Raw genomic sequence first — 13918 nt, 5'->3', positions numbered from 1 at the left:
GATTCCCGGTTCTCAACATCTTCAGGTTTGTGTCCTTATGAATGAAACCATTTTCCACCAAACTTTAGTAATTGGTGTAACAATGCACAGTGCTGTCCTGTTTGTAAGTTCAAATTTGTATATTACTTAAAATCTTTGTATGATTAAGTACGACTTTTATTAAGACAAAGAAAAAGATATGTTCACTATTATCTAATATTTACATACCATGGAAGTTTCAAGAAAGTGGTTTACTTTTGTGCTGGGTCACCTAGAGACTGGGAAAGGGAGAAACAGAAGTGACCTGGAACAGAAGGTCACAAGATGGCCAGCCACCTCCATCTTGGTGAGGTCAATATGCAACCGAATGACAGAACAAGGAAGTTGAGAGGAACAGACATGTGAGAGCAACACCTCCCTTCTGTTTTTGGATAAAAGACACACAATTTTTATTATTTACAAGTAAGCCTTAAACAGCACCACAAGAGCCAGGGAGATAGATGAGCGGGGGCGGGGCCTTGGCGATTTGGAGGCGGGGCCGGGCCGTGAGGGGCGTAGTCGGGGCGCACGGGGAGACCACCCCTGACTCTGACTCCGCCCCGATCGCGACACTTCCATTCCTGCTCTGGTCCGTCGCTGGCATCCTCCTGCCTCAGCTACCGCCGTCCCCAGTGTTACATCTGTGACTGCGAGTCAAGAATGTGAGGCAGAGTGATGAAGGCGTTGAGCTGAAGCAGAGACGGAGGCGGGGAGGATGCCCGCCAGGGGATGAAGCCCAGTGCACACCTCCCCCTTCTTCCAGGACCCCTGACCCCGCCCCGCCCACCAAGGGGCCCAGACCTGAGCGGCAGCCAGGTCGCGGGTGACGTCACAGGGCCGTTGCCCCATCCGCCCCGTGGCCTTGACTGACAGAGCTGAGGCAGGGGAATAACCGCGAGCGCTGACTGACAAACGGCAGGGCAGCGGCCACGCCCACCCCGGCGGGAAGGAAGGGGTGAGGTCATCGCGGTCGCGGCCCCGCCCGCTCCCGCTCCCCCCATCCGGGTGATTGATGGGAAATGGAAGCCGGGCCAGGCCCATGTCGGTGATTCTCCGCATCCGTTTATTGCCGTGGCCCCGCCCGGTCCCCCCACACCCGCCCCCGCCCCCGGCTTCCCGTTTTCGGCTCGAAGCGGCCTGGGCGTCCTCGACTCGGACCGGCTCGGACTGAACCAGCTGTCAATCACTGCAGCGTCCGCGGCCCCGCCGGCGATATGGCCTGGGCACTGGCGGTCATCCTCGTGCCTCGGCTCCTTGCGGCGGCGGCGGTGGCAGCAGCGGCGGCGGCGGTGGTGACGTCACGGGGTGAGTGAGCGGGGGCGGGGCCCGAGCAAGAGCTACCAAGCTGCTTTCTGTCCCTTCATGAATATGCAAAGGAGGACCCTGGCCCTCCTAAGGGCGATCGGATAGCGCTTCATTTGCATATTCATTTTCGCTTTGCATATGCATGAGCCCCGCCCTCCCCCACGCTCTGTGCTTTCTCCACTCAGTAATATGCAAATGAGACCTAAACCCCGCCTTACCCTCATTAGCATATTGTTACCACCACAATCTCCCTCCTGAATATGCAAATAAGGCCTCTGGGCCGCTCCTTTTTTGCATATTCATGCGCAGCTTTCCTGCTTATATGCAAATAATGCTTCTCTCCTACCTAGGTCTCACTCAACGCTTCTCATTTGCATATCCATCGGGAGATACACATATTCATGAGCGATATATTTCTTTCTTCCATCCCCTCATGAATATGGAATTGATGCCCTGTCCAAATGGATCACTATGCATTTGCATATTCCCCCCACGATTTACATATGCACGAGCCTCAATGTCTTGCTCCAATGTCTCTGATCATGAATATGCAAATGAGACCTCCGAAATCGAATCTGCCCACTCCTCATCATATGCAGCTATTGCTATATGCACCAGCCACAAAGGCTTCCATCCTTTTCCCCTCATGAATATGCAAAGATGGCTTCCCCAGTCCATCTCCACTCTGGTTCACTGCGATCATGTATATTCAAATAAGGTTCCACCTTGCCAGCTGCTCCTCATTTGCATATTCGAAAAGCACTTTCCATATTCATGAGTGGATTCTGTTCCTTTTCTCCGTTTATGAATATGCAAATGAGCTGTCACCTCCAGTTCTTGGGCCTCTTGTTTACATATTCATTCGTTTCATTTGCATACGCGCCAGAATGTCTTCCTCTGTCTTCCCCTAGTGCATATGCAAATGAGGCCCGGCCTGCTCCCAGCTCCCTAGCCAAGGGTATGAGTCAGGGGAATGGGTGCAATGGCACTTCCGGAACGCGCTGATGTCACGGGCTGCTCCCCTGATCCCTGCCCTGCTCCCGCAGGTGACGTCACAGTCGTCTGCCATGACCTGGAGATGGTGGAGGTCACCTGGGGCTTGGGCCCCAACCACCAAGGTGCCAACTTGAGCCTGGAGTTCCGGTGAGTGAAGGGGGGGCAGGGCAGAACTTCCGGTCTGTCTGTGACTTCCTGTCAGAATCATTGAATGATATATGAGAGGGGGCGGGATTTCCTCTCATTCCTCTTCACTCACTTGCTGTCCATACTTTTAAGTGACTAAGAATAAGAACAGTAGGCGGGACTTCCTAATTAGTGATTGACAAATGGTTGAGGACGGGACTTCCTGTCAGATCCTGATGAATGACAGCAAGAAGGGGGCGGTACTTCCTGTTTGCCCATCACTTTCTGTTTGAGGTGTTGAAAGATAGATGCTCGTGGGCGGGACTTCTGTTTGAGGTGTTGAAAGATGGATGCTCGTGGGCGGGACTTCTGGTTGAGGTGTTGAAAGATAGATGCTCGTGGGCGGGACTTCTGGTCCATCACTTCCCATCCAGCTGACCCTTCCCCCTTAACCCCCACTATGCAGCTATGGCACTGGCGCCCTGCGACCCTGTCCGCAATATTTCCTGTCCGGCGCTGGTGTCACTTCCGGGTGCATCCTCCCCGCGGCCAGGGTGGGGCTGCTGGAGCTGGCGCTGCGCGACGGAGGTGGGGCCATGGTGTTTAAGGCTAGGCAGCGCGCATCCACCTGGCGTGAGTGGGATGGGCGGGACATGGAGGGAGGGGGCTGGGCCTTGGGCAGAAGTACGCAGGAAGTGGCCTGATGACGTCACTCCAACTCCCAGTGAGTGGGGCGATTGACAGGAACTGGGCGGGACTTAGACAGGAAGTTGAACTCTGATACGGGAATTGGGCTTCAGGGGTTAGGAAGTGCTCTGATGATGTCACTGCTGCACCTTTGGACTCCTTTGGGCAGGAAGTGGATCTTAGGAATGGGAAGCAGGCGTGTCCTGCTCTCTGAAGTGCGCCCCTTCCCTCATCCCGATGGGTGTGGCCTTCATGAAATAGGCGGGGTTGGGACAGGAAGTGATGTCACTGCCAGGACACCCAGACTCCTGGTGGGTGTGGATTAAGCCGAATGAAGTCACAGCGGCTCCTCCCACCCCCACCTTCCCCACCTCAGTGAAGCCCAGCCCGCCTAGGAACTTGACACTGCTCTGGACGCCAGATGGGGACGTGGCTGTCTCCTGGCCCGCCCACTCCTACCTGGGCCTGGACTATGAGGTGCAGCACCGGGAAAACAGCAATGGCAACGAGGACGCCTGGCAGGCGAGTGAATTCATCGGGGGCAGGGCCGGCCCCTCCGTGACCTTTGACCCCACCTGAGACCTCCTGCCCCCACCCACTGTGTTTTCCAACCCCAACAATAGATGCGTGACCTTTGACCCCACCCATGACCTTTGAATCCTCAACGCCTAGGCCTGACCTCTCTTGCCTTTGGCCCCAATCTGTGACCTCTGAACCCTACAGTGACCTCCGACCCCCCACAACGCCCTCTCTCCACAGACGACCTCAGGGCCCTGCTGTGACCTAATGGTGGGCGGGCTTGACCCCGCACGCTGCTATGACTTCCGGGTCCGGGCGTCGCCCCGGGCCGCGCACTATGGCCTGGAGGCACAGCCTAGCGAGTGGACAGCAGTGACAAAGCTTTCCGGGGCAGCATCCACAGGTGAGGGCTTGGCCTGGGGTTGTCAAGGCTTCACTGGGGGTGGGTGGTGGACAGGGCCTGGGTGACTGAAAGACGGGTGGGCGTGGCCTGCGATGATGTCATTGATAACGGATGATTGACAAGCGAATGGGCGGGGCCTGGAAGTGATCGAGGGTGACATCATCAGTGACATCATCCTGTGCACTTGGGTGACTGACAGGTGGGTGGTGGGCAGGGTCTGGGTAACGACATCAGCTCCCGGATGGTTTACAGGTGGGTGGGCATGGTGGCAATGACATCATTGGTGACCCGGATGACTGCCCGGCAGTGGGCTATGCCTCTGGTGATGTCACCACGCCACCTGACTGACAGGTGACCCCTGCGCTGCCCACCTTCCCCCCCTAGCCTCCTGTACCGCAAGCCCCACCCCGGCCCCAGCCCCGGCCCCGGCCCCGGCCCCGGCCCTCCTGCCCCTGGGCTGCTGCCTAGCAGCGCTGCTGACACTGGCGCTGCTCCTGGCAGCCCTGAGGCTTCGCAGGTGAGGGGTCTCCAAGGAGTCATGGGGTCCTGGTGGGGTAATCGCGAGGTCTGCGGCGATGACATCACCGCTATGATGACGTCATGTCCCGGACGGAGGCATGGCATGGGGGTGTCGGGTGAACCCTGACCCCTGACCCTGAACCCCAGGGTGAAGGATGCGCTGTTGCCCTGTGTCCCTGACCCCAGCGGCTCCTTCCCTGGACTCTTTGAGAAGCATCACGGGAACTTCCAGGTGCGGGGGTGGGGGGGAGGGGTCACTTCTTGTCCCCGGAGGGCATGAGGCAGGGGGATGATGGGAGTGATGGGCGTCACAGGCCACGCCTGACTCCAGGCACCACTCCGCTCCCTTCCCCCAACACACAGAACCCCTTCCCCCGCAGGCCTGGATCGCGGATGCCCAGGCCACCGCCCCACCAGCAAGGACGGAGGAGGAAGATGACCTCATTCGCCCCAAGGCTAAGAGGGTGGAGCCTGAGGATGGCACCTTCCTCTGCACTGTGCCAAGGCCACCCAGCTTCGAGTCAAGGGGGCAAGGAGGCGGGGCCATGGTGTCGGTGGGTGGGGCCACGTTCATGGTGGGCGACAGCGGCTACATGACCCTGTGACCTTGAAGTCACTGCCAGTCTATACTTCGCGCTGAGATCACTTCCTGTCTTTGAATAATTCAAACTCACAAACCCTGTGCCTATCTGTATGCAAATATGGTCATGAATATTCAAATAAAACGCAAGTGCTATGCTAATGACGGCCAGCCATCAATTCCTGACCAAAAAGGGCGGGGCTTGAGGAGCATCCCAGCGTCACGTGGGGTAACATCAGGGTGACATCATCTCATCCAGCTGGGCAGGGCAATGAGCAAATGTACCTCAAGAATTCACAGGTATGTAAATGAGTTTCATGAATATGCTGTCCGGTCGTGGGTGGAACACGTGACCCGCGGTGGCCCCAGGGAGAGAAAGGGTAAGCACTGACCGAGTGAGGACAGAACCCCGCGGGTGGTGAGCCCCACCTTGCCCAGGCCCCGCCCTGGGATCTGGGCCCCACTCACACATTCTGGCAACTCCCCTGTGACTGTAAGTGATGTCACTTCCTGTCTTTTCCTCTGTGTGTTCTCTGCTTCCTGTGCTCTCTGCAGGCCCCGCCCAACTCACCCAGGCCTTGCCCTGATGCTTGGGCCACACCCCATGCTCTGGTGGTGCCCTTGTGTCAGTGACATCCCTTTCCCTGATGTCACTTCCTGTCCCTGCCCCTGTGTCCGCCCACCCTGCCCGTGACCCCGCCCCCTGACCACTGACCCCTCCAGACCCAGCAGGACATGGTGAATTCGCACCCGGGCCTGGACTTCCTGAGAGCAGCAAAGAAGTTACATCACCACTGTGAGTGGACACGCCCCCGGCCATGGGACATGCCCAGAACCCGAGATCCCGCCCACAGCCCTGAGTTTTCCGCCCATAATCCAAGGCCATAACCTCACAGCCTTCAGCCACGCCCACACAGTCCCAGGCCAAATCTCAGGTGCTCTGTGAATCTCCTTGACTGCCCTGACCACGCCCCTGACTCTGCCCATAGCTGTTAGGTTCACTATGAACCCCTCTGCCACTGCCCAGACTCCGCCCATAGCCCTTGGCCCTCCCCATAAAGACTTTAACTGATTCCTGTCCTGGCCCCGCCCTAGCCCTGCCCAATTCCCCACAGCCCTGCCCCTGGTGCCAGGCCACACTCATAGCTCTCATGTTAAGTACAGTGATTCCTGCCATGGCTCCACCTCCAACCCTGTGACCCTGTGACACCGGCTCCTCCCCCATGTGACTCAGAGGATCTTCTACACAGTGAACTGGTCATGGTCTGGGATGATCTTGCAAGAGGAGCTGAGGTGCAGCTGCTTCCTGCAGGTGTGGGCGGGGACCGGGATGTGGGCAAGCTTGTTCTTCTGGACTTCTTGTGGGAGGGGCTTTCTTGTGGTCGTTCATGAGTCCTTGTCCATTAGCCAGGCAGTAGGCGTGTATTAGGGTATGGGCGTATCTTGGGGGTATGGGTGTGTCAAGGACAGGAAGTGGGTGTGTCCTACAAGGGAGTAGCTGCAACAGGAAGTGACCACAATTAGGTGGGCGTGACTTAGCGCAGATGTGGGTGTGTCCCACACCAGAAGTGCTCCACTGGACACCCCTGGTCGGTGGGCGTGTCCTGAACCCGGTCCATGTCCCCTGCAGGCCATGTCGTGGCTGCAGGCGGAGCCAGACATCAACTGCATAACATCCGTTCTTGTTCTTCTCCTATGAGCATTTCTATGTCATCTACTGCAAGTTCTGGGAGCTCGACCATAAACTGGAGTGCCACTCCGACTGGGTTGAGCGGTGGGGGCAGGGGCAGGGGCAGGGGTGGGACTCAGGGTAAAGGGCAGGGCTTCGAGATTGGGGTCTCGAGGCAGGGGGCAGGGTCAGAGGGCAGGTTGAGGAGGCAGGGACAGCTACTACCACTTCATGATTGACATGTGGGTGGGGCTTCATGTGGGCGGGACCAGGGGCGGGGCCTGGGAGGTAGACCTTGGCTGCAACCTGGTGATTGGACCTTGTGATTGGCAGGCACACCAAGGGGGAGGAGGGTGTGGCCTCGGCCTAAATGGGCGTGGCCTCCACCACCCTGACCCCGCCCTGCCCTTGCAGCCATCTCTTCCTGGATGATCCACTGCATCTTCTCTTTCGGGTGCTGTCAGCCTGTGAGCAGCCTGGGAGGTGAGCGGGGCCTGGGGTGGATGTGATGTCACCTCTGGCCCTTCCCACCACTGACTCCAATTCCTGTGATGTCACCGCCCTCACTTCCTGTCTGATGTCATCACTTCCTGTATGATCCTGTCCACTTATGACATCATCTGCAGGCCCCTCTTACCCCTGACCCCACTGTGACGTCATCACCACCCCCACACCCTGTCCAACCCAGCCACTTCCTTGTGACAACCTGCCCCCTGACCCTGTGACCCCACAGGGTGCAGCCTCTGTGTAGTGCCAGGAAGCTGACCTCGTGTGGTTCCTGCTCTCAGAGGACAAGATCACGCCCATCAGATGAGCAGGGTGCCCCAGCCAGCCATGCCCCCTGCTTGCTCCTTACCTTGCTTCTCTGTGGTCACGCCCACCAACTCTGGCTCCGCCCTGACATGGCCACGCCTATAGGATGTTCTGTCTCCGCCCCCGCTCGATCCTGGCTCTGCCCCTTGCTGACTGACCCCCCCCACCTCATGAACTCTGACCCTGATCTCATGACCCCGCCACTGTGACCCTGCTGACTGCTGACCCTCTGACCCCTGATCCTGCCCACAGACACCATGATCTCTGACCCTTACCTCTTGACTCCACCCCTTGATTGTGACCCCACCCCCGTGACCTCTGACCCCCAACCCCACCTACCCCGCAGCACTGACTGCTGGTTCTGCTGCATGGTGTTCGAGCTCGAGTTCTTCTATGAGGAGCAGGCCCAGCGTGGAGCCCCTCCTCTTCCGCGACCTGCGCGCGTGTGCCAGGTGCTGGACCTCTTTGCCCCAGCCCCAGTGGCAGCTAGGATCCCGGCCACACCTCTGACCCTGCGGGGGACTCCTGACCCCTGGATTTAGCCTGTGAACTCCAGGGTGACCTCTGACACTACCTCCCCATTGTAAGCTCAGGGTGCCTTGGGGGTGACCCCTGACCCCAGGTGACAACACGGGCAACCTCATGTGTGACCCCAGTTTGACCCCTTACACCAGGTGTCGTCACAGGTGACCCTGTGACACAGGGGTGCCCTGTGCGTGACCCCGTGTGACCCCCGACCCTCAGGTTGGATCACGCTTTGCGAACTTAAGTGCTTGAGCCTGGCAGGCGAGTTCTTTGATGCCTTCTTCAACATGGACAAGTACCCAGCAGAGGAGCAGGGCAAGCAGGCAGGATCCCCGTGGGTGGGTGTGGCTGAGGGGGTGGGGCATGGGGTGCGGGTGGTGTCGCAGTGGGTGTGACCAAAATGTGGTCAGAGCGGGCGGTGTGTGGTGGGGCCTGGGGCGGGGTCAGAAGAGGAAGTTGGATAAACAGGAAGTGATGTGAGAAGTAGGGAGAGGGGAACAGGAAGTGACTCTGTAGGGACAGGAAATGTGGTCATAGTGGGTGGGGCCTGCATGGTTGTGGCCGGGGGCCCTGGTTTTATAGGGAGTGGGGGTAGTCAGGAAACTTGGGTGATGGGGCGTGGGCGGGATCATACATGGGGTCTAGGGTCGAGAGGCAGGGCCTGAACTCAGGCATTATGGGAAATGGGTGGAGTCAGGTGACCCGGGTCACTGTGTGGGCGTGGTCGCCATGGGCGTGGCCTCATGGGGTCACCCACACCCTGTCCCCTACCACAGGACGCTGACCCCATCCTGTGGGGTGACTCCGCCTGGGAGTACGACTGAGGAGGCCATGGCAGGGGTTGATGACAGGTGAGTGGGTGTGGGGTGGGAAGGGAGGGGCCTGCTGGGTCTGGGGTGGGGACTGGGGTAGGTGTGGCCTGTCGGCAGTTGACCACACCCACTGGCCGGGGCCTCTCCCAATTTTCCTATTCCACGCCTGTTCCTGCCTACCTTCACCCAGACCCCGCCCCTCATATCTCGGCCTTGCCCACTGTTACCTACACCCCGCCCCTCTAATCCAGGCCCCGCCTGCCATTTCTCGGCCCCGCCCACTCTCGCCCAGACCCTGCCCCCACTGAGCCCAACCACGCCCACTTTTCCGGCCACGCCCACCATCACCCTACCCGCTCTGACTCTAGGCCTGCCCACCCCAGGTCTGTCTCTATGGCCTCACTATGACTGCGATGACCTGGAGCAGCTGTGACACCCCACTGTGTGCCTGGGAACGGAGCCTCCAAGGGCTCCCTCCCGAGGCCGCAGGTGACTTCGGGGGCTCAGGGCATGGCCTCCTCCCCGTGGCCTGCGGCACTACTGTGCACAGGGCGCTGCGCGTGATTATGTTTGTGGGTTTTTTTTTTTTTTTTTTTTGAATAAAGAGTTTGAGACTTTTTTTCACCCCAGGACTCACGGTCAGGCTCTCGGAGGTGGGCGACTCCGTGGACAGTCAGGCCGACCTCCAGCGATCCCTCAGGAGAGTGACACGCCCACTTCCTGTTTAGGGTACCCCCCCTCTTCCACTGTGAGACAAGCCCACTTCCCACACTCTTGTTCTCATTGACATGCGTGTCCCGCCCACTCGTTAGCATAAAGCTGTTAGCTATTGTCCAGGCATCTCATTAGCATAGCCCCGCCCACCTGTTATGCTTTCGGGGTTTTCTCTGCAGGAAGGCCGGCTCATTAGCATAAAGCTCATTAGTATGCGTGGGCATCATTAACACATGCCTCATTAGCATGGCCCCGCCCACTTGTTATAATTTTGATATTCTCTGAGAACCCCCACCTCATTTGCATAGGGCCCATTAGTATGTGCGGGTCTATTTAAATGCACACCCTGTCCCCTCATTAACATACTCCTCATTAGTATGCATAGACGTCGTGAACATAACAGGGTCAGGGTCAGGTAGGTTTAGGGTTAGGGGCTCAGGTTAGGGTTAGTGTTACATGTGCTCATGTGTACATGTGTGTTGGGTGTGTACATGTGTACTTTTGTACATGTGTATATGTGTTTGCATGTTTGCCGTGTATGTAAATTGATTATTGTACGATAGAAAATGGCCCTTTGACAACTTTTGATTCTTACGAATGACAGAACTTAAAACATCACATTTCTCCATTCTGACCACAGCAATGTGTTTTCCAGAAGAGTGATCGAACACTTAGTAGGGCTCAGTGGTCACACGCCACAAAAAAGGAAACAGAGGAGCGGTGTCATCGAGACTCCCTCTGACCAAAGGTCATGTGCTTGTCCTGATGCTGTGAAGACACAGAGGCCGGGTGAGTGTTACCACCTTGTGGATGAAAGAAGTCAGTGCATCTGAGCCGTCCTCTCCCACGGGTGCCTTGGGGGCTTCACGTCTATGAGTGGGAGGAGACCTGAGTCGCCCACACCACAGAGCTCCTCTCTCAACAGAAACCCAGCCTCAGTGTTAAAGGAAGCAGACACCCGATTTCCTGTAAGATTCGTGCACATCCAGAGGACTTTCAGACTCAAGAAAACGCTTGGTGACCCAGGGCGCTGAACGCCATTAGACAACTCTGGCCAGAGTCTTCCATCCACTCCAACAGAACAATGCCTTGAAATATCCACCTAAAATTCATGTCAGATGTGATGAGTCATCCAAGCTAATGGCATAGTTTATAAAATGCCCTAGCGAGCACTTAGTTGTTTGTGGTTGCAGGACACAAAGAAGAAAGTGCGTGTCATGGTGGGGGCCCACTGTTAGTCCAAAGTTCAGGTAGGAGGGCAGAAGCAGGTAGATATCAGGGAGCAGAGCATCCTAGTGTACATACATACATATAGTTCCAGCTAAATACAGAGACAAGTCTTTGACTACCAAATACAATTTTTAGTAATTAACACCCAATATGAACATGTCATTGCAGATGTGTGTCCCTTCTGAGTGCAGTGTAAAGTCAAACTTTATCATGCCAAGATAACATTCATGAGAAAATAAACCAGAGACACCAAGGAGATTAGGACAGCAGTAATAGTCTTGGAGTAATGGCTCAGTGGTTAAGAACACTGGCAGCCTCAAGGCTCTTGGTGAGTTCACTTGGGGCTCGAAGTCAGGTAGGCTCTGGGCCTTTCCAGAATGATGGCACCTTCCTAAACCCTTATGGGAGATGTCTGGGCCCAAGAGCCAGACTGCTTTATAGTCTATTAAAGGGCTGGTGCTTGGAGGGGGGAGAAGACTTTAAAAATGGTAAACTTACTTTACTTTAAAAAAATATAAGGTCAGATATTAGGGGGGAAATACAACATCAAATAAACACTGTAAGTTAACTTTTGAGTTTGGGAATTTGAAATAACAAGAACAAAATGGAAACAATCTTAAGACCCAGAGAAAAGATTGCAGGCAAGTGAATAAGCCTGATTGATATAACAGCTTTAGTCCTTGGGGATGTTTTTTCCCCGGGCAGAAGGACCTTGTGCCTCAGAAAAAGCACAGGCTAAAGAGATTCTTAAACAGGCAATGTTTGTCACAGGCTATTGGAAAGAAATACACTGAGAACCTGGTAAATTATAATCATCAGGTATCTCATAGTTTCTGAATGTGGCTTATAAAAACGTTAAATTTCAATATGGGAGCTTAGTTCACTGTATTAGTTGATAACCAGGGACCCATTTATGACAAATTTATGTAGTAATCTGTGCTTGCAAGACTGACCAAAACCCCCCAAATCTTATTTTTGTATGTTTTAGTCTTGGAGATTGTGATTAGCTTAGACAGGATATTTTCAGTCTGTGAGAGCTTACATAATAGTCCAAGAGCACATACAGACAGGGCTTGTTTTTGTTACCAGGTGACTCATGATAAGAGCTGTATTAGGGCTCTCTAGAGGATCAGAAGTGAATAGAATGAATATGTATTATTGGGGGATTTGTTGGATTGGCTTATATGATATGCTCTAGATTGTCCAACGATAGCTATATTCACACTGGAAAAACTATGCGTCAGTAGATGCTCAGTCTACAAAGCTGGATGCCTTAGCATCCTCAGTCTAGCACTGCAGGTCTGACACCCCAGTTATGTCTGGTACCCTCTTGTTCTTGTTATTTCATAAGACCATTTCACTAGTTTGTATCCTCTCTCTTTGTTATGCTTAATTTGTATAAAGTTTTGCCAGTCTTGTAATTTTTTTCAAAGAACTATCTTTCTTGACTAAATTTTTGTATTGTGTTTGTTTGTTTCTATTTCACTAATTTCTACCCTGAGTTTGTTTCTTCCCATTTCCTCTTTTTGGATGTTATATGTTCTTGTTTTTCTAAAACTTTCAAGTGTATTATTAAGTTATTAATACAAAATTCCTTCAGTTTCCTATGTGGGTGTTTAGTGCTATAAACTTTCCTCTTAGGACTGCTTACATATGCCCCAATTTTTTGATCTGTTGTGTTTATATTTTTATTTAAGTCCAGGAAATCAAATAAAATCTTTCTTGATTTCTTTTTTCACTCAAAAAAAAAAAAAAAACCAAAAACCCCAAAACCCAAAAACCAAAAAGCACTGGCAGTTGTTCCTGGGGTCCTGAGTTCAATTTCCAGGAACCACATGGTAGCTCACAATTATCTACAGTGAGATCTGGTGCCCTCTTCTAGCCTGCAGGCATGCATGCATGCAGAATGCTGTATATGTAATAAATCTTTTAAAAACTAAAATAAAGTAAATATGTTTGGAAAGCTGCATGCATTTTATTTAGAAAGTACAACTACACCAGGCAGTGGTGGTGCACGCCTTTAATCCCAGCACTTGGGAGGCAGAGGCAGAGGCAGGCAGATTTCTGAGTTCGAGGCCAGCCTGGTCTACAGAGTGAGTTCCAGGACAGCCAGGGCTACACAGAGAAAGCCTGTCTCGAAAAAAGAAAGGAAGGAAGGAAGGAAGGAAGGGACGGAGGGAGGGAGGGAGGGAGGGAGGAAGGAAGGAAGGAAGGAAGGAAGGAAGGAAGGAAGGAAGGAAGAAAAGAAAGAAAGAAAGAAAAAAAGTACAACTGCATCTACTGGTAGAGATTTTTAGTCAGTATGTAGCCTTTGGAAAGAAGTGCTCTCTCTATCTCTTTCTTGTTTTTTTAAAGACAGGACCTCTCTGTGTGTTTTTTTTTTTTTAAGATATGAGTTGGAGAGGTGGCTCAGTGGTTAAGAGCACTGACTGCTCTTCCAGAGGTCCTGAGTTCAATTCCCAGCAACCACATGGTGGCTCATAACCATCTGTAATGGGACCTGACACCCTTTTCTGGTGTCAACAACAGTGTACTCATATAAGTGAAAAATAAATCTTAAAACAAAATCAGGGTCTCTTAGTGTGATCTGGAAGCCCAAAATGTCTTGGTCTTGCTGTGTGGACCAATCAGACATTGAACCTACAAGGATCCACCTATCCTTTTGTATTAAATATTAAGTATGTGTTCTCACCACTATGCCCAGCTGTGAATCTACCTTTTTAAGGTTGTGGTGAGCAACTTTGCTTGTCATTTCCCATCACTCAATTCTCTCTATGTAAATGAGAGTAGTTTTGTAATATTTGCTTGTGGGTAATTCTGATTGACTGTATGATCCTGACACTTCTGTGGCTCCATTTGAATAAAGAGGAACCCAGGGTTTTCTTTGTCTCCAAATGTTTTGCCTGTTCAGTATGGGTGTGTGGACCACGAGGTTGTCAGGTGTACGCAGAGTCCAGAAGACAGCTTTGCCTATCTAGGTGGGTATTAGCTTTTGTATGAGT

The 13918-nt window shown here is 53.7% G+C and overlaps 1 protein-coding gene and 1 long non-coding RNA gene across 8 annotated transcripts; both read left to right on the top strand.

Moving 5' to 3' along the window:
* The first annotated feature begins 608 nt into the window (after positions 1-608).
* On the top strand, positions 609-5315 carry Crlf2 (cytokine receptor like factor 2). 6 transcript variants are annotated; one of them, XM_021154266.3, is made up of 8 exons: positions 609-1323; positions 2370-2466; positions 2912-3078; positions 3509-3654; positions 3892-4054; positions 4439-4571; positions 4721-4805; positions 4954-5315. In XM_021154266.3, exons 1-8 carry the CDS (start codon positions 1233-1235, stop codon positions 5176-5178), a joined length of 1107 nt encoding a protein of 368 aa, XP_021009925.1. In that variant the 5' UTR covers positions 609-1232; the 3' UTR covers positions 5179-5315. The 6 variants fall into 6 exon arrangements, with proteins under 6 accessions (XP_021009925.1, XP_029329599.1, XP_021009924.1 ...); XM_029473739.2 differs by having other exon boundaries at positions 4937-5315; XM_021154265.3 differs by having other exon boundaries at positions 4406-4571.
* A 3467-nt stretch (positions 5316-8782) lies between these two features.
* LOC147005326 (uncharacterized) lies at positions 8783-12850 on the top strand. 2 transcript variants are annotated; one of them, XR_015046968.1, is made up of 3 exons: positions 8783-9011; positions 10327-10475; positions 10612-12850. It is a non-coding gene; the product is annotated as an uncharacterized LOC147005326 (long non-coding RNA). The 2 variants fall into 2 exon arrangements; XR_015046969.1 differs by having other exon boundaries at positions 9603-10475.
* The last annotated feature ends 1068 nt before the right edge of the window (positions 12851-13918 follow it).

This window comes from Mus caroli, unplaced genomic scaffold (assembly GCF_978045245.1).
Source record: "Mus caroli unplaced genomic scaffold, Mus_caroli_1 scaffold_4, whole genome shotgun sequence".
Lineage (NCBI taxonomy): Eukaryota > Metazoa > Chordata > Mammalia > Rodentia > Muridae > Mus > Mus caroli.
This window is presented reverse-complemented; position numbering and strand designations above follow the sequence as displayed.

Coding starts and splice junctions, on each gene's coding strand:
- Crlf2 (XM_021154265.3), top strand. CDS start 1,233: ATGGCCTGGGCACTGGCGGTCATCCTCGTGCCTCGGCTCCTTGCGGCG. Junction 3,079..3,508: donor GCAGCGCGCATCCACCTGGC/GTGAGTGGGATG, acceptor TCCCCACCTCAG/TGAAGCCCAGCCCGCCTAGG. Junction 3,655..3,891: donor GCAACGAGGACGCCTGGCAG/GCGAGTGAATTC, acceptor CTCTCTCCACAG/ACGACCTCAGGGCCCTGCTG.